The sequence below is a fragment of the Ovis aries genome, chromosome 25 (assembly GCF_016772045.2).
Source record: "Ovis aries strain OAR_USU_Benz2616 breed Rambouillet chromosome 25, ARS-UI_Ramb_v3.0, whole genome shotgun sequence".
NCBI lineage: Eukaryota > Metazoa > Chordata > Mammalia > Artiodactyla > Bovidae > Ovis > Ovis aries.
Window position 1 is genome coordinate 2,486,378 of NC_056078.1, and position 24,661 is coordinate 2,511,038.

The 24,661-nt window shown below is 39.4% G+C and overlaps 1 protein-coding gene across 1 annotated transcript in view; it reads right to left on the reverse strand.

Annotated features, from left to right (window-relative positions):
* The window catches only part of FMN2 (formin 2), a 352,649-nt gene that overhangs the window by 58,486 nt on the left and 269,502 nt on the right, over positions 1-24,661 (reverse strand). The window contains exon 14 of the mRNA XM_027962131.3: positions 14,532-14,624. Coding sequence (XP_027817932.2) covers positions 14,532-14,624 — 93 coding nt within the window. The remainder of the gene's footprint in view (positions 1-14,531; positions 14,625-24,661) is intronic.

Sequence of the window (24,661 nt, forward strand, 5' to 3'; positions counted from 1 at the left end):
ATTTAAAATCTATGAATAGATATGACTGAATAGGTTATATTTAATTAAGTTAATAATACTTTCTAAGTAATTTCTTTAAATCAGTCACATTAACCTGAGAAAATAAAATACCAGACAGCTTGCTATTCACATCAAATTTGTCTGTCAAGGATTTAAATGCCAATAATTAGTTGAAAACAATTCTCTCAAGCAGAGGTCCAAAAACCAAGTAAAAACCTAAGTAGAAATGGTATGTAATGATCTTTACCAGTGCTCTTCACTTCAGATCACAATTGAGTAGATCCAGAGCTGACTTCTGTGCAGACATAGGATAAAATACTAACACTTTCTCCTAACTTCAAGAGATGACATGACAGTGCACCCCCTGATTTGCTAGAAATAAAGAATGGTAGCTGGACACAAACCCAAAGATCGAATTTGGGAAAGGGATTACGTCACTATTTTAAAACTGCTTAAAATAACACAGAAACTCCCATCACATAAAGTATGTATGGCAATGACTTTCACTGGCCAGTAAGCATTCTAGCATTTATGTATTACTTTATATACATACACACATATTTGGCACAAAAATTTAAAAAATACTCCCACTTCTTACAATGCTTTTAATAATATTTTTAGTCTATTCCCCCAGATCTCAAAATGTAGTTGTGACCCACTAAATTCATTTCATTCTTCACTATCTGTGACACACAGTTTGAAAATCACTGAGCTACTGGACAAAAAAAATCAAAGAAAAAAACCACCCAGGAGCTAGTGAAAGAAGTTTCCTTTCATAATCATTTCCTTTGGGGGCACACTTGCAGCCATTTGGAAAAATTAAAAGACAGAAAGGAGTAGGGCAAAATGATTATAAATATTGGAACTGGGCGTGAAATCAAACCTGTGGCCACTTGGGAAATGTCAGTGACTGCATCACGACTTAAACAGTTGTCAGCTTTGGCTGCTGTTTCACAACCTCAAGACAGTGTTTGTTTGCAGGTCTGGACACGCCTGCAAAGCCGCCATGGAGTGTTATGCAGGTCCTCTACAGGACTGCCTGAATTTAACAGCAGTCATGGGAGATGGCAGCAGAGGTATGTTTCCCCTTTCCCTTCCGGTTTTTAAAAATGCTTACATAAAGGTACAGGTCAATCATTAGCCATATTAAGAAACAGGATAGATGTTCCATGACTTCACTTTGAAAAGTCTCCAATGTTGACCTATTTCCTTACAAAATCTTTGGGCTGCTGTATGGAAACAGTTTGTTTCCAGGAGTAATTCTAGAACCACAGAAAAGTTGAAGAGAAAACAACAAAGCGACACGATGCATAACACTTTCAGGAAGGAAGTTCTTCCAGCTGCCCTTGCATCATCATTTTTTTTTTGTAAAATATAGAATTTAAGACTGAGAAAGGAAGAAATTTTTTTGACTATTCTAGATGCACCGAGTAAATGATTTATGAAATTTAACACACCCTAGAATGAGATTCCAGTGATGTGTATTCTATTCTGATTCTGCCTCTGAAATTAGCTTTGTAATCTTAGTCTTCCCTGGTGGCTCAGATGGTAAAGAGCCTCCTTGCAAAGCAGGAGAAGGAAAGTGAAAGTCTCTCAGTCATGTCTGACTCTTTGCGGTCCCATGGACTACACAGTCTATGGGATTCTCCAGTCAGAATACTGGAGTGAGTAGCCGTTCCCTTCGCTAGGGGATCTTCCCAACCCAGGATTTGAACCCAGATCTTTCACACTGCAGGTGGATTCTTTACCTGCTAAGCCCCCAGGGAAGCCCTGGGTTCAATCCCTGGGTGGGGAAGATCCCCTGGAGAAGGAGATGGCAATCTATTCCAGTATTCATGCTTGGAAAATCCCAAGGATGGACAGGCCTGGCACGCTACAGTCCAAGGGGTCGCAAAGAGTCAGACACGACTGAGTGACTAACACACACAGAATCTTAGGCATATAAATTAATCTGTTCAGTTCAGTTCAGTTGCTCAGTCATGTCCGACTCTTTGCGACCCCATGAATCGCAGCACGCCAGGCCTCCCTGTCCACCACCATCTCTCGGAGTTCACTCAGACTCACGTCCATCGAGTCAGTGATGCCATCCAGCCATCTCATCCTCTGTTGTCCCCTTCTCTTCCTGCCCCCAATCCCTCCCAGCATCACAGTCTTTTCCAATGAGTCAACTCTTTGCATGAGGTGGCCAAAGTACTAGAGCTTCAGCTTTAGCATCATTCCTTCCAAAGAAATCCCAGGGTTGATCTCCTTCAGAATGGACTGGTTGGATCTCCTTGCAGTCCAAGGGACTCTCAAGAGTCTTCTCCAACACCACAGTTCAAACGCATTAACATATACAAAATGTTCAGCATAGTGCCCCCAATAATTAGTAGGGGCTACATAAATATTCTTTGAAAATGTTGGATTTCAAGCTCTTGAAACCCTAAAGTGATACAATACATAATAATGTTTAACTGAATACACCAACTGCTATTGTATCATGCTTCAACATTATACGCAGATAAAGAAAACAGATACTCAACAGCTTTTTACATAATATAAGCCCCTAACTAGTTGTGAGTGGAATGAAGTGAGTTTCAGTTATTCATAATGATTCCTTGTGATGTATACTAAAACAGCTTTGGCTTCACTGTATGAACAAGTTTTACTGAATAAACACTGCAGTTCAATGTGGCAGAAGAATGATTCTTACTAAAGTAATAAAACAAAAATAGGCTCTCTGTCCAAACCTAATAGCCATATTAGAACCATAAAACCAAATTGGGATAGAAGGAAATACTTTAAATTACTCTGTTTTCCATTTTTTTAAACATGATTTTGAAGCTAAAAGTTGTTTTCTCTGCTGTAATCAGCTTTGATAAAGTCCTATGAGAGATGATTCTCTTTTGCAGGGCAATCTTAGAAATAAAAAACTTGGGACTTCCCTGTTGGTCCAGTGGTTAAGAATCCACCCTGCAATGAAGGGACATGGGTTCAACCCTTGGTCAGGGAACTAAGATCCCACAGGCCACAACTAAGACTCAATGCAACCAAAAAAAAAAAAAGAAAGAAATTTTCTAGAAACTTGGGATGCAATTCGGATTTCTGGAGACACTGAGCTACCATTTCTCAACACACTGCTTGCAAAGAAACACCACTAACATTTTGTTATCACAATCTTTTAAGCACACTTATGATGTTAACATGGGCTTCCCAAGTGATGTGAGTGGTAAAGAACCTGCTTGCCAACGCAGGACACGTAAGAGATGAGGGCTCAGTCCCTAGAGGAGCGCATGGCAACTCAGTCCAGTATTCTTGCCTGGAGAATCCCACGGAGAGAGGAGCCTGGTGGGCTATAGTCCATAGGGTCACAGAGAGTCTAACACGACTGCAGTGACTTAGCATGCACATACAAGATGTTAACTTAGTGACAAATGCTGGATGTGTTTCTTTAGTTTGTGAGGATGAAACCGATCAAACTAAAATAAAATGTTACTAAGGTAGTAAAAACTAAGGTATTTTTTAGATAACTCTGCCATTCATTTAGGGAGCACTCAAATTAATTATATGCAGTGACCAAAATCTTAGACCAACTGTGTGTTTTATTAGGTTGCTGCTGCTGCTGCTAAGTCACTTCAGTTGTGTCCAACTCTGTGCGACCCCCATAGACGGCAGCCCACCAGGCTCCTCTGTCCCTGGGATTCTCCAGGCAAGAATACTGGAGTGGGTGGCCATTGCCTTCTCCAGTGCATGCATGCATGCTAAGTCGCTTCAGTTGTGTCTGACTCTGTGAGACCCTATGGACAGCAGCACACCAGGCTCTTCTGTCCACGGGATTCTCTAGGCAAGAATACTGGAGTGGATAATTGCAGTTTCAGACCACAAATTTTAAATTATTATAACTAGGTTCAAATATATATTTATTAATCAAAGTAGGAACCATTACAATCAACACATTTTTGCCAACGAGAAATAAGTTTGTTTATTCCTGAAGCATAAAAATCCATACTTTGGGATTTGATGAACTCTTGGAAAGCATTTTCTGAATCCTGCTGGTTGTGGAAACATTTTCCCTGCAAAAGTTGTCAAGATGCTTGAAGAAGTGAAAGTCGGTTGGTGAGATGTCAGGTGAATATGGAACGTGAGACAAAACTTCATAGTTCAATTTATTCAAATTTTGAAGCACTGGTTGTACAACATGTGGTCAGGAATTGTCATGGAGAAGAATTAGGCCCTTTCTGTGGACCAGTGCCAGCTGTGGGCAACGCAGTTTTAGGAGCATCTCATTGATCTGCTGAGCATACTTCTCAGATGTAATGGTTTTGCCAGGATTCAAAAAGCTGTAGTGGATCAGACTGGTTTAGTTCAGTTCAGTCGCTCAGTTGTGTCCAACTCTTTGTGACACCATGGACTGCAGCATACCAGGCCTCCCTGTCCATCACCAACTCCCAGAGTTTTCTCAAACTCATGTCCATTGAGTTGGTGATGCCATCCAACCACCTCATCCTCTGTCTTCCCCTTCTCTTCTCGCCTTCAATCTTTCCAAGCATCAGGGCCTTTTCCAATGAGTCATGTCCATCTCTTTGTGACTCTGTGGACTGCAGCATACCAGGCTCTTCTGTCTTTCACTATCTCCTGGAGTTTGCTCACATTTATGTTCATTGAGTTGGTGATGCTAGCTAACAAATTTATCCTCTGCCACCCCCTTCTCCTCCTGCCCTCAATCTCTCCTAGCATATGGGTCTTCTCCAATGAGTTGGCTCTTCACATCAGGTGGCCAAAGCACTGGAGCTTCAGTTGCAGCAACAGTCCTTCCAATGAATATTCAGGACTGATTTCCTTTAGGACTGACTGGTTTGATCTCTTTGCAGTCCAAGGGACTCTCAAAAGTCTTCTCCAGCACCATAATTCAAAAGCATCAATTCTTTGACACTTAGCCTTCTTAATGGTCCAAATATCACATTGGTACATGACTCCTGGAAAATCCATAAGCTTGGACTATACGGACCTTTGTCAGCAAGTGATGTCTGTCTTTTTTAATATGCTGTCTAGGTTTGTCATAACTTTCCTTCCAAGAAGCAAGCATCTTTTAAATTTCATGGCTGCAGTCACTGTCGGCAGTGATCTTTCATTATTAGTATATAGGAATGCAAGAGATTTCTGTGTATTAATTTTGTAACTTGCAACTTTACCAAATTCATTGATGAGCTCTGGTTTTCTGGAAGCATCATTAGGATTTTCTATGTATAGTATCATGTCTTGGAGCCCATGAAAATAAAATCTGTCACTGTTTCCATTTTTTCCTCATCTATCTGCCATGAAGTGATGGGACCAGATGTCATGATCCTGGTTTTCTGAATGTTGAGTTTCAAGCCAGCTTCTTCACTTTCCTCTTTCACCTTCATCAAGAGGCTCTTTAGTTCCTCTTCATTTTCTGCCATTTGAGTGGTATCGTACTGCATATCCGAGGCTGTTGATATTTCTCCCAGCAATTTTGACTCCAGCTTGTGATTCATCGAGCCCAGTGTTTCACATGTATACAAACTTGCCCTTATCTATACATACATAACCTTTCAAAGGTGATCCTTGTTATTCATGGATTCTGTATTTGTGAAGTTGTCAACTCATTAAAATTATTTTAATTCCAAAATAAGTAACTGCAGTGCTTTTGTAGTTACTCGCAGATGTATGCAGAACATTGGAAAGTCTGAGTCACCAGGCACACGTTCCTGGTTAAGGCTGAATGCAGTGTGCCTCTGGTTTATTCCAAGTCTCATACTGCACAAGTGTCCTTTTCTCAGTCCTTTCTCAGATGCAGTTTGGCATCTTTTTACCTCCTTCTTTTCTGGTAATCTCTCTTTTTAAACAGTCCACAAGCATGGAGGTGCAGAGCTATCTAGTGCCCTAAACCTGAGGAGGCTATGGTGTGCCTTATGGGGAAAATACATGTGTTGGGTAAGCTTCACTCAGGGGCTGTCAGACTTGGCTGTGAGTTTGATATTAATGAGTTAGCAGTACAGTAAAGAAGGTGTATTCAAACATGAACACACATAAAAAAAGATTGTACTTTGGTTGGTTGATGAAATGAGACCAAAATGTGACCAGAGGCTTGAAGAACTATATTTACTGCTAGGAACAGTGATCTAGTACTCACTAATTCAGTGTTTGCAGCAACCTTGTAGAACATAATTATGGCAAATAATGAGAATATATTTATCTTGTTTTATAAATGAAATGAATATAAAATCTGAAAAATTATATGTATATGTGCATACATATGTACATAAATATGCTATGTTTCTATTATATATAAAATATGTTATATGTAATATAATATAAATATAAATATAATCTAAAAATACATATAGTAATATTTTTAAATTTCATAATAAAAATTAAAAAGGAAAAGAAGTAAAATGTCACTGTTTGCAGATGACATGATACTATACATAGAAAATGCTAATGATGTTGCCAGAAAACCAGAGCTCATCAATGAATTTGGTAAAGTTGCAGGCTATAAAATTAAAACACAGAAATCTCTTGCATTCCTATACACTAATAGTGAAAGATCAGAAAGAGAAATTAAGGAAACAATCTCATTTACCATCACATCAAAAAGAATAAAATATCTAGAAACACATACCCAAGGATGTAAAAGACTTGTACTTCAAAAACTGTGTAAGATACTGATGAAAGAAATCAAAGATGACAAAAACAGATGGAGAGATATACCATGCTCCTGGATTGGAAGAATCAATGTCAAAATGACCGTACCACACAAAGTAATCTACAGATTCAATACAATCCCTATGGAACTATAGCATTTTTCACAGAATTAGAAGAAAAGAATTTATGATTTGTATGGAAACATGAAATACTCCAAACAGCCAGAGCAATCTTGAGAAAGAAAAATGGAGTTGGAGGAATCAGGCTCCCTGACATCAGACTATACTACAAAGCCACAGTCATCAAAACAGGTTGGTATTGGCACAGAAACAGACATATAGATCAATGGAACAGGATAGAAAGTGGAAATAAACCCACACAACTATGGTCACCTAATCTATGACAAAATAGGCAAGAACATACAATGGAAAAAAGACAGTCTCTTCTACAGGTGGCACTAGGAAAACTGGACAGCTACATGTAAAGTAATGAAAGAATACTCCCTAATATCATACACAAAAATCAACTCAAAATGGATCAAAGACCTAGATATAAGACTGGACACTATAAAACTCTTAAAGGTAAACACAGGCAGAACCTCTCTGACATAAATCACAGTAAGATCTTTTTTGATCCACCTCCTAGAGCAATGAAAATAGAAACAAAAATAAACAAGTGGAAGCTAATTAAACTTCAGAGCTTTTGCACAGCAAAGGCAACCATAAACAAAACAAAAAGGCAGTCCACAGAAAGGGAGAAAATATTGCAAATGAAGTGACTGGCAATGGATTAATCTCCAAAATATACAAGCAGCTCACACAGCTCAATGTAAAAGAAAACAACCCAACTCCAAAATGTATCTAAATAGATATTTCTTAAAAAAAAAAAAAAAGACACACAGATGGTCAAGAGGCACATGAAAATATGCTCAACAGTGCTCATTATTTTTTAAAAAATGCAAATCTAAACTACAATAAGGTACCACCTCACACCAGTCAGAACAGCCATTATCTAAAAGTCTACAAACAATAAATGCTAGCAAAGGTGTGGAGAAAAGGAAACCTTCCCACACTGTTAGTGGGAATGTAACTTGGTACAGCCACTTGGAGAACACTGTGGAGGTTCCTTTAAAAACTAAAACTAGGGCTACCATATGGTTGCAAATATATCTGAAAAAAACACATATTCAAAAAGATGCATGCACCCCAATGTTTATTACAGCACTATTTACAAAAGCCAGGACATGAAAGCAACCTAAATGCCCATCAATAGACGAATGGATTAAGGAGATGTTGTGTGTGTATATATGCATACACAATGGAATACTACTCAGCCATAAGAAGGATGAAATAATGCTATTTGTGGTGAAGCAAATCTGACAAAGACAAATATTACCACTTATACGTGGACTCTAAAATAAATGGTACAAATGAACCTAGTTACAAAACAGAAACAGAGTCACAGATATAGAAAAAAAATTCATGGCTAACAGGAGGAATGGGAAGTGTTAGCTGCTCAGTCAGATCTGATTCTTTGTGACCCCATGGAGTGAACCCCACCATGCTCCTCTGTCTATGAAATTCTCCAGGCAAGAATATTGGAGTGGGTTGACATTCCTTTCTCCAGGGGATCTTCCTGACCCAGGGATCGAACCCTGGGTTGAAAAATCTGCAGGCAGATTTTTTTTTACCATCTGAGCCACCAGGGAAGTCCAGAAGAATGGGGGAGCAGGGATAAACTGGGAGACTGGGATTGACACATGCATGCTACGATAGACAGCCACCAAACAGGTAACCAACAAACAGAAACCAACAAATAGGTAACCAAAAAGACATTCTGTACAGCACAGGGAACTCAATTCAGTACTCTGTAATGACCTATCGGGAAAGAAATCTAAAAAAGAGTGGATATATGTATAACTGATTCACTGAGCTGTATAGCAGAAACTAACATAACATCAGAAATCAACTGTACTTAAAGCTGCATAAATAAAGTTTAAAAAAAATAAATGATGCATAAGCATCTGGAGATTACCAATTAGTTTTCTAACAATGCACAAAAATAAAATAATCGCATATGTTGGTATACATCAGAGAAAGCTAATTGCAGTGATTTCAATTATACAGTAAGTCATGCTCATGTATCACTTACACTTGTTCAACAATGACTTTTAAAGTCACTGCAGAGTTGCACTCTATTTTCTCACTTCCCTTCAATGTAAAAACCTCTGATAACTGGTTTCTGCCTATACCAATTCAAGAGAAATGTTTCATTCAGGAGCATGTACCACTATTATCATTTCCCTCTTCTGAACTATCCCTCACTCTGGTTTCCCTTACAATAGCTTCTCTCATGTTCTTTCTACCTGTCTGACTACTAACACCTGTTGGGGATTCTCCTGTTCATCCTGTAACTGTATTCGCCTCCAGAATTCTACCCTAGAATCTATTTTCTTATCTTCCTAGGTGATCACATGCACGAAATAATCACTTGGCCTGTGATGTGCAATCCTGCATCTCAGCTCCTCTCCCACATCTACTGCACACAGGACACCTGCTTATTGGGAATATTCACCTGTGTGTCCACCTAAGGTGATTATACCACCCATTCAAAACTTTTCCAAGATTTCTTCTCTATCTCAGTGACTCACCCAGCCATTGAAACCTGAAATCTGGACACCATCCATCGCCTTTATGTTCATTTGGTCCCCAAGTGATTTCTGTTCTATGTTATTAATATCCCTCAAATATATCCTGTCTCCAGCACTGTGACTATCCCCCCACAACCTGTTACAGGCCTCCTTGCCTCTCTAACAGTGTAACCAAACAATCTTCAAAGTGGGCTCCTGCCTCCAAGTCTGGGCAGGCTCCACGTAGATGGTGCCTAGGCTGTCAGTGTACCCTCGCTTAAATCTTTAAGTCTCTGCTCCCCCAAATTCAAGGCAAAGCCCAAGGTCCTCAGCCAGGTTTGCAGATGTAGTGATGGGTGGGTGTGGGAGAAGCTTTATAACAGAGCCTGTTTTTTCACCAGAGTATGTTGTGGTTCAGTTGCTAAATCATGTCTGACTGTTCGTGAACCCATGAACTGCTATCTCCTGGAGTTTGCTCAAACTCATGTCCATTGAGTGGGTGATGCCATCCAACTATCTCATCTTCTGTTGCCTCCTTCTCCTCCTGCCCTTGATCTTTATGGTCTTTACTCTGCCTTCATTATGGTCCAACTCTCACATCTGTACATGACTACTGGAAAAACCATAGTTTAGACTATGGGGACCTTTGTTGGCAAAGTGATGTCTCAGTTTTCTAATATGATGTCTCAGTTCAGTTCAGCCAGTCATATCTGACTCTTTGCAACCCCATGTACTGCAGTATGCCAGGCCTCCCTGTCCATCACCAACTCCCGGAGCCTACTCAAACTCATGTCCATCAAGTTGGTGATGCCATCCAACCATCTCATCTTCTGTCGTCCCCTTCTCCTCTCACCTTCAATCCTTCCCAGCTTCAGGGTCGTTTCCACTGAGTCAGTTCTTTGCATCATGTGGCTAAAGTATTGGAGCTTCAGCTTAAGCATCAGTCCTTCCAATGGATACTCAGGACTGATTTCCTTTAGGATTGACTAGTTGGATCTCCTTGCAGTCCAAGGGACTCTCAAGAGTCTTCTCCACCACCACAGTCCAAAAGCATCAATTCTTTGGTGCTCAGTTTTTTTTTTTTTAAATGGTCTAACTCTCACATCCATACATGACTATTACAAAAACTACAGCTTTGACTAGACAGACCTTTGTTGGCAAAGTAATGTCTCTGCTTTTTAATATGTTGTCTACGTTTGTCATAGCCAAGCATCGTTTAATTTCATGGCTGCAGTCAAAATCAGCAGTGATTTTGAAGCCCAAGAAAATGAAGTCTGTCACTGTTTCCATTGTTTCCCCATCTATTTGCCATGAAGTGATGGGACCAGATGCCATGATCCTCATTTTTTGAATGTTGAGTTTTAAGCCAGCTTTTTCACTCTCCTCTTTCACTTTCATCAATAGGCTCTTCAGTTCCTCTTTGCTTTCTGCCATAAGGGTGGTGTCATCTGCACATTGGATGTTGACATTTCTCCCAGCAATCTTGATTCCAGCTTCTGCTTCAGCCACCCCAGTATTTCACATGATGTATTCTGCATATAAGTTAAATAAGCAGGGTGACAACATAATAGCCTTGACATACTCCTTTCCCAATCTGGAACCAGTCCATTTTTCCATGTCTGGCGGATGTCTAGGTTTGTCATAAACTTTTTTTTTCCAAGAAGCAAGCGTATTTTAATTTTGCGGCTGCAGTCAACATCTGCTGTGATTTTGGAGCTCAGGAAAAAAAAAAGCTGTCACTCTTTCCATTTTTTCCCCATCTATTTGCCATGAAGTGATGGAACTGAATGCCATGATCTTAGTTTTTTGAATGTTGATGAAGTGAGATTATCATTAGAGCAATAGGTAAATGAACAGGAAGATTGTGGAGGTTCAAGAGAAGACAGAAACAAATCTCAGAAGCTGGGAAAACTAACTTTGCAAGGGAAATATTACAGTACTGCTGAGAAGTGAACTCCAGCAGCAGGTCTCTGGCATGACTTGGGTGACAGCAGTCAGCGCTGTGCAAGGACAGCCACCCTGTCAAGAAACAAACGTTGCGCTGCCCTGGTGTGAGTATAGGCTTAATGAGGGTTCTTGGGCTTCTGTCTGGTGAGCAGGATGGTGTATACTACAATCCAGGCATTTTTCTAGGTGTAGGGACACAGCAAGAAGCAGAGCAAAATGCTCTCTTAATGGACCTTACACTGTTTGGGGACAAATAAATGACACAATCTCAGAGAATGGTTAAATGTCACAAGAAATATAAAACTGGTGGGGTTGTGCTCAGAACAGTATTTGTGTAATAAATAACTGAATATTATTTATTCACGCTACATTCTCAGTTCTCCAAGGGACGGCAGTTTGCTCGCACCATTACAATCAACAGCTGCTTTATGGCAGCAGGACTCAACTCTCTAAATCTGTCTATTTCAGAGCAGAGGTAAGGGATATTCCCAAAGAGGTGTTTAAGTAAAGGCCATGAAGTTTTGTCTTGAGTAGAACTGGAAAGATGGGGAGTGCAAGTAGGGGTGGATCAATGCAAAATTGGACCAGATGGACTCAGAGGCTCTTAGAGTACGGTTAAGAGAGGTCTCTATTATACTGTGACAGCTAATGCAATTAAAATGTTTGGTTAGCACTGGATATAGGCTCTTGGATTGTCTGAGACAGACTTTAGCTTTAGAAAATGAAGCACATTTAAAAGCCTTTGCTGCTGAATATACCCATGTAAAGTAACCTAAGCACACAAGTTAATGTAAGAAAATGGTTTTACTACTGAAGAAGGCCTAATTATAAACAAAGATTTGGCATATATAATGGAACACATTTTTAGTATCTAGATTTAAATTTAGAATTTTGTCCTGATAACTAGAAAAAATATGGGATCCAAAATTGGCCATATTCTTAGAGAAGTGTACTTTGAAATTTATTTTTTCACTATATGTCATTGAACACAGGCTCATGAGCAATCGTGTTTAAAGCTAGACTTTTGTTTTCTTCCACATTTTAGACACATTTGATCTACATAAGTTTTTCCTAAGGATTTGCTGTTGTCATCATCTGTCTTCCAGATAACATACAATGTAATGCCCGCCAAGACACAAACATTTCCTTATTCACTGCTGTGATTCAGTACCCCAAAGAATGTTTGGGCAAATAGCTGTTCAAAAATTTTTAAAAATCATAGAACATGTGAAGAGAACCAGAGAAGAAATAAAAGGCTAATTGAAGGTGCTTGATGAACAGACATGAAGAAAAGATTCACATAATTAGGACTGAAAGTGAAAGTCACTCAGTCACGTCCGACTCTGTGACCCCGCAGGACTGTATAGTCCGTGGAATTCTCCAGGCCAGAATACTGGAGTGGGCAGCCATTCCCTTCTCCAGAGGATCTTCCCAACCCAGGGATCGAACCCAGGTCTGCCCACATCGCAGGCGGATTCTTTACCAGCTGAGCCACTAGGGAAGCCCAAAAGTAAAAGTGAAAGTCGCTCAGTCATGTCCAACTCAATGAGGATTAACCTAATGGTAATAAGGTGAAGCATTTCACACCTATAAGGATAAAAAGGTATTATCTTTACAAGAGTCATTGTTTCTTTGACCATGAAGTCATGGAGAAGCAGAAGAATTACTAACACCTGAATTTTATAATAAAGGGGATACAATACAGAAGACCAGTAAAACATGAATAGATACCTATCCATTCAGTCTGAAGGGACATGGTCTCTCACCCAAGTGAACTACTGGGCAAATTCTGAGGGTCTCACACAACCTTGGAATCATCATGATTTTGAAAGATTAGATATGGCTGATCATGTATGATTTATAAGCAAAATTTCGAAATTCTATCTGGGTCACAAAAACACAATTTTGCTCTTCATTCAAAAAGATGGAGTCAAAAGAAAAATTCAGCACTTGGTCTACAAAATACAGATTCAGACTGTTATATAATATAATCACATATAATGTGAACAACTATATGAATCCCATACTCATTCATGTTTTAGATGTGAAATCTAGCGAATTGTTTGACTTCTTTTTTAATGAGTTATAGAGTTAAGGACTCCTTTTTACCCATAAGCAAAAAAGAATATTCCATAAAATTACAGTCTCTTGATCCTAAAGGCCCACTGGATGAAAAACCCAGACTCACTTTCCTTCACCATTAAGAGTGGAGTGAGCTGATGGAATCCTCCACCATGTGACTACAGAACACGGATTTCAGTCAAGGACTATTTAGGAAGCAGTGAGCAGACTTTCTATTCTGTTATGAGGCCCTGAGGATATGAAAATGACAACCACTCTGATATATGATGGACCAAACTTCTGTTTCTAAGATCACAATTAATATAAATGATTAAATGGTCCTGTCTCATTTTAAAAAGAGCTGTGCTTAATGTTTAGTCAATTTCCAGTATAACTCATTCCCTGGGTTAGCATCATTACAGACACCTGAGCAAGCTGTGAAACGACAGGAGATGAAGCCAGTCTTCAGAGCGCCGCTCGGCTTCAGCCTCGGGCCCCATCAGTCTCTGGAGAATTCCTGAACTAGGGGAGCCTCCCAGAGCCCAGCTTCATACAGACCTGATCTTCAGAAGATATGCCACATTTCCAAAGCAGAAATGTGTGGAGTAGTGAGTCCTTTGATATAATCATGTTTCAAGGATTTCAAACAGCAATAGATTAATAGATTTCTCCTATTAACACTGTTTGTTCTTTTAATATTGCTTGAAATTTCCTACTGCTGCTTATTTCATAGGAATATAGGAAGAATCAAGAATATAATATTTATAAGGCTTTTATGGTCCTTGGGGAAAACGTGTTAAATATCCAGGAGTATTTATACATCCTATAAAAATAGAATATAATGTTTTAAAGATCAGAAAATCATCAATGTACTTGGTTTTGTAGCACAACGTTTTGATAAAGCAAATACCAAGTTGAACTGAACTTGTACGTGTAGATAAAACTTTAAAGAATATCTAACTTTCTATTACAAAAGCATAAAAATTGTAATGCTTTTATAAGTATATGCCATTTTAACTAATAACTACTGTATTTACTGTCATTAAAAAACAGTAATAATGAATATTATCCACAAAACAGCATGTTTAGCTAATTGCTTGTATGTCACAACTGTGTGACTTATGATACAACATCATTTATTTTTCTGTGATGTTAAAATAATCCCGTTTAAACCAATGCCTGTTTTTCAAAATGCCTTCTACCTTTCTGCTGAGCAGGGAGGGAAGTGCAGCATCTTTTCAGAATTTACCTTGAATAATAAATTGTTCCATGTTTTCTTTGAAAGGCTGGATGTGCTCTTTTGATGACACTTGGTAAACTTTCCCTGCTTCAACTTCACAGGCTGAAATTAAAGAGAAACAGTGTTCAGAATGTCACACTGCTAATGGTGCATTGAAACAATTACAAATTGTTTTAGGAAATCCTGTTAACCGTGACAACTGACAAATGTCAGCATCCAATGCTGTCAAAAGAAGCCCAGCATCAAGGCTTCACTTTAGGGGATTATAAAAAGAAATAAAAGATATTATAGTCGACGTACAACATTATGTTAGTTTCAGGTATACAACAGTGATTCAACATTTAAATATATTGTGGAATGAATGCAATGGTGAGTCTAGTAACTATCTGTGACCATACAAAGCTATTACAATATTACTGAGTATATTCCTCATGCTGTATATTAAACCCCATTCAGTTCAGTTCAGTCGTTCAGTCGTGTCCAACTCTGTGACCCCATGAATCACAGCACACCAGGTCTCCCTGTCCATCACCAACTCCCGGGGTCTACTCAAACTCATGTCCATCGAGTCGGTGATGCCATCCATCCATCTCATCCTCTGTCGTCCCCTTCTCCTCCTGCTCCCAATCCCTCCAAGCATCAGGGTCTTTTCTAATGAGTTAACTCTTCACATGAGGTGGCCAAAGTATTGGAGTTTCAGCTTCAGCATCAGTCCTTCCAATGAACACTCAGGACTGATCTCCTTTAGGATGGACTGGTTGGACCTCCTTGCAGTCCAAGGGACCCACAAGAGTCTTCTCCAGCACTACAGTTCAAAAGCATCAATTCTTTGGCACTCAGCTTTCTTCACAGTCCAACTCTCACATCCATACATGACCAATGGAAAAACCATAGCCTTGACTAGATGGACCTTTGTTGGCAAAGTAATGTCTCTGCCTTTTTTGTTTTTTAAATGGGTTCTTTTTAAAAAATATAAATGTATTTATTTTAATTGGAGGTTAATTACTTTACAATATTGTATTGGTTTTGCCATACATCAACATGAATCCGCCACAGGTATACGCATGTTCCCCATCCTGAACCCCCCTCCCTCCTCCCTCCCCATACCATCCCTCTGGGTCGTCCCAGTGCACCAACCCCCAGCATCCAGCATCATGCATCAAACCTGGACTGGCGATTCGTTTCATATATGATATTATACATGTTTCAATGCCAAATCATCCCACCTTTTCCCTCTCCCACAGGGTCCAAAAGCCTGTTCTATACATCTGTGACTATTTTGCTGTCTTGAATGTCTCTGCTTTTGAATATGCTATCTAGGTTGGTCATAACTTTCCTTCCAATGAGTAAGTGTCTTTTAATTTCATGGCTGTAGTCACCATCTGCAGTGGTTTTGGAGCCCCCCAAAACAATGTCTGACACTGTTTCCCCATCTATTTTCCATGAACAGCAGACTGGTTCCAAATAGGAAAAGGAGTATGTCAAGGTTGTATATTGTCACTCTGCTTATTTAACTTATATGCAGAGTACATCAAGAGAAATGCTGAGCTGGAAGAAGCACAAGCTGGAATCAAGATAACCTCAGATATGCAGATGGCACCACCCTTATGGCAGAAAGTGAAGAGGAACTAAAAAGCCTCTTGATGAAAGTGAAAGAGGAGAGTGAAAAAGTTGGCTTAAACCTCAACATTAAACCCCATTTTATATTAAATACAAGATTATACCTCTTATCCACATTGCCTTTTTCAACCATCCCTGCACCCCTACCCCAGCAACCACAAGCTTATTCTCTGTATCAATGTATCTTTTCTGTTTTGTTTGATCATTTGTTTTGCTTTTGGGATTCCACACATAATTTACAGTCATACGACACTGTCTTTCTTGTCTGACATATTCCACTTAGCATAATACCCTCCAGGTCCATTTGTGCTGCTGCAAGTAGGAATCTTTCCTTTTTCCATGGCTGAATAACATTCCACTGTGCATGTAGGTGAAAATGTGTGTGTGTGTATATGTATGTATGTATGTATGTATGTATGTATGTATGTATGTATATATATATAAAACAGATATACAAACATATGTATATGTAAAACATGTCTTCTTAATCCATTCATCTATTGGTGGATACTTAGGTTGCTTCCAAATCTTGGCTATTTATAAATTAGGCTTCAACATAGGGGTGTATAGGGGTGTATCATTTTCAATTAGCATTTTTACTGGTATAAATACCCAGAACTAGAATTCATAACTGGTTCCAAATAGGGAAAGGAGTACATCAAGGCTATATGTTGTCACCCTGATTATTTAATTTATATGCAGAGTACATCATGAGAAACCCTGGGCTGGAGGAAGCACAAATTGGAATCAAGATTGCTGGAAGAAACATCAATAACCTCAGATATGCAGATGACACCACCCTTATGCCAGAAAGTGAAGAACTGAAGAGCCTCCTGATAAAAGTTAAAGAAGAGAATGAGAAGTTGGCTTTAAAACTCAACATTCAGAAAACTAAGATCATGGCATCTGGTCCCATCACTTTATGGCAAATAGATGGGGAAACACTGGAAACAGTGACAGACTTTATTTTGGGGGGGGGGTGGCTCCAAAATCACTGCAGTTGGTGACTACAGCCATGAAATTAAAAGATGCTTGCTCCTTGGAAGAAAAGTTATGACTAACCTGGACAGCATATTAAAAAGCAGAGACATTACTTTGCCAACAAAGGTCCATCTAGTCAAAGCTATGGTTTTTCCACTAGTCGTGTATGGATATGAGAGTTGGACTATAAAGAAAGCTGAGTGCCGAAGAATTGATGCTTTTGAACTGTGGTGTTGGAGAAGACTCTTGTGGGTCCCTTGGACTACAAGGAGTTCCAATCATTAAATTCTAAAGGAAATCAGTCCTGAATATTCATTGGAAGTACTGATGCTGAAGCTGAAACTTCAATACTTTGGCCACCGGATGCAAAAATCGACTCATTAGGAAAGACCCTGATGCTGGGAAAGATTGAGGGCAGGAGGAGAAGGGGATGACAGAGGATGAGATGGTTGGATGGCATCACCGACTCAATGGACATGAGTTTGAGTGAACTCCAGCAGTTGGTGATGGACAGGGAGGCCTCGCGTGCTGCAGTCCTTGGGGTCACAAAGAGTCAGACATGACTCAGCAACTGAACTGGACTGATGATATTTTTCTATTTTCAATTTCTTGAGGAATCGTCATACTGTTCTCTATAGTAGCTCCTTGAATTTACTTGCCCAGCAACAGTGAATGAGGGTTCCCTTTGCTCCACATTCTTCTCACCAATAGTTATTTCTTGTCTTTTTGATAACGGTCATTCTAAGGGAAGTTAGGTGGTAGCACATTGGTTTTGATTTCTGTTTTCCTGATAATTAGTGATGTTGAGAACCTTTATCATGTGTTTCTTGGCTATCTTTTTGTCCTTTGGAGAAATGACTGTTCAGGTCCTCTGTAGTTTTAAATTGGATTGTTTGTTCTTTTTAATATTAGGTTGTAAGATTTCTTGATATAATTTGAATATTAAGCCTTTATCTAGTATATTATTCACAAAATATCTTCTCCCATACAGCAGGCTGCCTTTTCATTTTGATGGTTTCTTTGGCTGTACAAATGTTGTTTTGTTTGACATAGTCCCATTTATTTTTGCCTTTCTTACCCTTGTCTGAGGAAACATCTAAAAAAATGTCCCTAGGATGCAAGACGAAAAAGAATATACTGCCTATATTTTCTTGTCCGTATTTTGTGGTTTCAGGTCTTACATTTGACTCTTTTACCATTTTGCCTCTGAATATGTTGTAAGAAAATAGTCCAGTATCATTGTTTTGCATGTGGCTGTCCAGTTTCCCCAAAAGCATTTATTGAACTGGCTGTATTTCCCTCATCACATATTATTGACTTCTCTGACATATATTAATTGACCATGTAAGTGTGAATTTATTTCTGGACTTTCTGTTTTGTTCCAGTGATACATGAGTCTCTTTTCCTGCCAGTACCAATCAAGTTTTGATTACTGTATCTTTGTAGTGTAGCCTGAAGTCAGGGAATGTGATATCTTCAGCTTTTTCCTTTCTCAAGATTGCTTTGGCCTTGGGATCATTTGTGGTTCCATACAAATTTTAGAATTTATTCCAATTTTGTGAAAAATTCCACTGGTATTTTGTTAGCGACTATGTAGATTACCTTGGGAAGTATGGACATTTTAGCAACATTAATTCTTCCAATCCATAGGCATGGTATGCCTTTCCATTTACTTGTCTTGTCCTCAACTTCCTTCATCGACATCTTAGAGTTTTCAGGTCTTTCCCTTCCTTGGTTAGATTTATTCCCAGGTATATTTTTCTTGATACAATTGTAAATGGATCGTTTTCTTAATTTTTCTTTCACATAATCATTATCAGTGTATGGAAATGCTGCAGATTCCTGTGTACATTAAGCCCCCTGTTTACAAACAAGCTGGATTCTGAGAGCACGTTCATAAGTCCAATTTGGTCGTAAGTCTAACAAAGATGGTCTATGTACCCAACTAACAAAATCGGCTATTTACTGCTGTTCTACACTTGTGTTCAGACATCCTGAGCTTGAAATAAAGAGACTCTACTATTGTACTCTTTACAACCCTACAAAGCACAGAAAAGCACAATCACTTGTAGAGAATGCACCTGAGTGACAACGTGTGCCAGACACATGAACTAACTGATGTGACCGGATATGTGAACAACGTTGGCCTCACTGAAGGTCTGCAACCTGGAGGTTCATGTTAATATGTGGGGGACTACTCTATTAAATACGGTACCCTGTAACTTTACTAAATTCATTTATTAGTTCTGGTAGTTTTTTGGTGGTGTCTTTATTTTGTTTTTAGTTTTTATTTTTACTTTATTTTACTTTACAATACTGTATTGATTTTGCCATACATTGACATGAATCCACCACGGGTGTACATGCGTTCCCAAACATGAACCCCCTCCCACCTCCCTCCCCATAACATCTCTCTGGGTCATCCATATATTATCATGTAAGAATCGAATCGCCAGTCTATGTCCGATGCAGGATACAGCATGCTTGGGGCTGGTGCATGGGGATGGCGGTGTCTTTAGAAATTTTTATATATAGTATCATGTCATCTGTAAACAGTGACAGTTTTACTTCTCCCATTCCAATTTGGATTCCTTCTCGTTCTTTTCCTTGTCTGATTGCTGTGGCTAGGACCTCCAAAACTATGGTGAATAAAAATGGCAAGATGGACATCCTTGCCTTGCTCCTGACCTTAGAGAAAATGCTTCTTGCTTTTTACCAGTGAGTATGATGTTTGCTGTGGGCTTATCCTACAGAGATTTTGTTATGTTGAGGTATATTCCCTCTATACATACTTTTTGGAGAGTTCTTATTGTAAGTAGAAGTTGAATTCTGTCAAAAGCTTTTCCTACATCTATTAAAATGATCATATGATTGTTATTCTTCAGTTTGTTAATTGAGGAGGATTTTCAGAGTCTACGTGCCAAGGCTTTCATCCTAGTCATTTTGAAAAGTAATCTCCAGGTACAAGACACAAAAAAGATTAAAACAGTGATTCTACTGTGCATTATTGTGTGAAGGAGGGAGGAGAAAGAAGGATGCTGACTGGGTTCATAGCTTTGGAGGCTTTGGGATGAAGCACACAGGAAGAAGAGTATTTTTCAGAGAAAAGAAAATTAATTTGCTTTTGAACTCACTGAGTTTTAAGATGCCAGTGGAACATCCATGTGTAGCTGCCAGCAAGTGGCTGGGTGTATAAGTCTGCAGATCAGAGCAATACAGGAAAACTCTGAATAAGACCACTTGAGAAAGCATGTCTAGTGAGAAGAAGAGCAAGCCAAGGTTGAACACCTGAGCAATGCCAACTGTAATGAAGAAGCAGAGGAAGGGAAGGCTATGAAGACAGATTTAGAAGGAAATGTCAGATATTATAAGGAGAACCAGGAGTGAGTGGGACCAGTGAGTTCCAACGAGAGGAATTCTCAGTATTTTTGGTCACTCTCCATACACAAGTGATGAACTTCCATGGACAAATCAAGTGCGCAGGCTGCAAAAATTTAAGAGGTAAAAGCAACAAAAAGGTAAAACGTAACAGCTGTAACTTTCAAAAAGACAGTCAGCTTTTCTGTGCCTGAGGCTTTTTATCTGTAATACACAGTGATAGAACCTGCTTCTTGGGGTTGTTACAAGGAATGCCAGTTAATGCGTGTAGAGCACTTAGAATGGAGCCTGGTACATGTTAAGGCTCGTGTAAGTTTCCACCACCATTACTGCTATTATCTTTACTTTTATCAGCAACAGTAGCAGAGCAGGATGGCCTGGAGGCTAACAGCATGGGTTCTGGAGACTGGGTTTATAGCTTACTTACAAGCTGTGAGTCTTTGCCAGGCATGAACCCCCTGTGTGCCTCAGTTTCTTCATCTGTAACATGTGGTTAATAATAGTGTCTACTTTGCTGGGAAGATGAAAGGGTTTTACATAGGTAAAATATGCAGAAGACTACAGGCTACACAATAAGAGGATTATCAGGTTTGCTACAATTACCACCACCACCAGAGGGACAGCTTCTAACACACAACAAGAACACGGAACTCTCATCTCCTAAGCATTGCACTGAGGCAATGCTTCAGATTGTGGGACTGACATTTATAGGGACAAACTCAGACATGTTGTCATTTTCCATACTATTACTGTATTCTTTGCTGGCCATCACTAACCCTGCTCTACCTCACACTGATGGTCAATGGCCACAGGATATGTGTGGATGTTGTGGGCGACACACCAGGGCTAGATGACCATCCAGCTCTCTGTCACCACCTGTGATACCACTCAAGGTATCTCTGTTCTCAGAGAGGAGGGGCCATAACTTCAGAGTCAGCAAAGGCACGGACCTCTGTGCAGTGTGAGCAAGCCTCCAAGCTGCTTTCTGGTGGGGAGGTGGTCTCAGCGTAGACACACGACATGGGGAGTGCACGTTGTTGGCAATGGGCTTTTTTCTCACATGAGGCTTCAGGAAGCACGAAAAGTCAACATTCACTTATTATCATAAGCAATACCACAGAGGTCACTTAGATCATCTAAATGCATTCACTCTATTAAGTGAGGGCAGTCCAAAGCAAAACTAAAATAATTCTAAATTACTTATTTGACATATGTAGTATCTATGTAAACAGCATAATTTTATATAAGAAAACTCCACAAGTTTGTACCCTGTAGAATTTAGGAAGAGACAGTGGTATTGATTCTTTAAGCTTCAACCTTGAATATACTGAATGACACCAACACATTATAACACGTGTAAGCATGTGTAAGCAAGCTAGATGTCCACCAGCAGACGAATGGATAAGAAAGCTGTGGTACATAGACACAATGGAGTATTACTCAGCCATTAAAAAGAATACATTTGAATTAGTTCTAATGAGGTGGATGAAACTGGAGCCTATTATACAGAGTGAAGTAAGCCAGAAAGGAAAACACCAATACAGTATACTAACACATATATATGGAATTTAGAAAGGTGGTAATGATAACCCTATATGCAAGATAGTAAAAGAGACACAGATGTATAGAACAGTCTTTTGGACTCTGGGAGAGGGCGAGGGTGGGATGATTTGGGAGAATGGCATTGAAACATGTATATTATCATATGTGAAATGGATCACCAGTCCAGGTTCAATGCATGAGACAGGGTGCTTGGGGCTGGTGCACTGGGATGACCCAGAGGGATGGGAAAGGGAGGGAGGTGTGAGGGGGATTCAGGATGGGGAACACATGTACACCTGTGACAGATTCATGTTAATGTATGGCAAAACCACTACAATATTGTAAAGTAATTAGCCTCAAGAAAATAAAAAGACATGATGAAGTCATGAAGATTAAGTGCCATGCAGGCATGCACAGTTCCAAGCTCAGGGCACACACTGGGACATTTCCAGTGATGGGGCTCAGTACTACTGAGGCCAGCCTTCCTACTGATTCATCTCTCATCTTGAGACAGCCCTTCATTTAATACTGACCTCTGCCTGACTCTCAGTTTACACCCTCATCTTACTGTCATCTGGCACAAAAGGGAGGCTAATCTTAGGATAGTAAGTTTTGTTTCAAACACCAATTCTGATCACATGACAGGAGATAACTAAAGCATCTACTCTCTCTTCAAAAAGATTCTGAAGAATCAAAACCTAACTCAACAAGGGAAGTTACCTTTTCTTTTCCTTTAAATTTAATTAATTTATTTTTGACCACACCAGCACACGTTGGATCTTAGTTCCCAGAGCAGGAATAGAACTTAAGCCCCCTGCACTGGAAGCCCAGAATTTTAACCACTGGATCTCCAAGGAAGTCCCTACCTTTTCTTTTCTTTCTCTTCATTTTTATTAAACAGAAGTTCATTTTAAAATTTTTATTTATTTACTATTTTATTTTGGCTTCACTGGGTATTCATTGCTGCACTTGGGCTTTCTCTAGTTGCAGCGAGCAGGGGCTGCTCTTCGTCGCAGTGCACAGATTTCACATTTCAGTGGCTTCTCTTGTCCCAGAGCACAGGCTCTAGGCACACAGCCTTCAGTAGTTGTGGCTCATGGCCTTAGTTGCTCCTCAGCGGGTGGGATTTCCCTGGACCAGCGATCAGACCTGTGTCCCCTGCACTGGCAGGTGGACTCTTAATCACTGGGCCACAAAAGGAAGTCCCCTACCTTTTCTTTATTGAAGTATAATTGATGTACAAATTATGTAAGTTCCAGGCATACAGTATAGCGACAAACAATTTTAAAAGCTATACTCCATTTATAGTTATTTTAAAATATTGGCTATATTCTCTGCATTGTAAAATACATCCTTGTAGTTTATTTTACACATGACAGTTTGTACCAGCCACTCCTCATTCCCTATACCATCCCTTTCCCTTCCCTCACCCAACTATTAACTACTAGTTTGTTCCCTATAATTGTGAGTCTGCTTTTTTTTTACTAAATCTGCTACTTTGCAATATTTTATAGTTTCCATGTATAAGTGATATCACACAGTATTTGTCTATCTTTTTTCACTCTGCACAGTACCTTCTAATTCTATCCATGTTGTTGTAAGTGGCAAAATTTCATCCCTTTTTATGGCTGAGTAGTGTTCCATTGTGTACGTGTTTGTATATGTGTGTGTGTGTGTGTGTGTGTGTGTATATCTTTTTTATCCATTCATCTGCTGATGGACACTTAGGTTGCTTCCATATCTTGATAACTGTGAATAATGTTGCTATAGATATAGGGATGTATGTATCTTTTCAAAATTTTATTTGTGTGTGTGTTTCTTTTAAGACATATACCCAGGAGTGGAATTGCTGGTTCACATGGTAGTTCTATTTTTAGTTTTTTGTAAATCTTCCATAGTGTTTTCCACAGAGACTGCACCAACTTACATTCCCAACGACAGTGCACAAGCATTCCCTTTTCTCCATATCCTTACCAACATTCGTTATTTGTGTTTTTTGATGATAGCCATTCTGAAAAGTGTGAGGTGATATCACATTGTGGTTCTGATTTGCATTTTGTGAGCAGTCAAGAGTCTTCTCCAGCACCACAATTTGAAAGCATCAGCTCTTCAGCACTCAGCCTTCTTTATGGTCCATCTCTCACATCTGTACATGACTACTGGAAAAACCATTACTTTGACTATATGGTCCTTTGTTGGCAAAATGATGTTTCTGCTTTTCAATATGCTATCTAGGTTTCTCAAAGTTTTCCTACATTTCTCAAAGTTTGCTGTGAAGGAGCAACTATATTTTAATTTCATGGCTGCAGTCACCATCCACAGTGGTTTTGGAGCCCCTCAAAATAGAATCTGGCACTGTTTCCACTTTTTCCCCTTCAGTTTTCCATGAAGTGATGGGACTGGAAGCCAAGATCTTAGTTTTTTGAACGTTGAGTTTTAAGCCAGCTTCCCTCTTTCACCCTCATCAAGAAGCTCTATAGTTCCTCTTCATTTTCTGCCATTAGAATGGTATCATCTGCATATCTGAGGTGGCTGATATTGCTCCTGGCAATCTTGATTCCAGCCTGTGCTTCATCCAGGCTTGAGCTTCATCCAGCCTGGCATTTCGTATAATATAC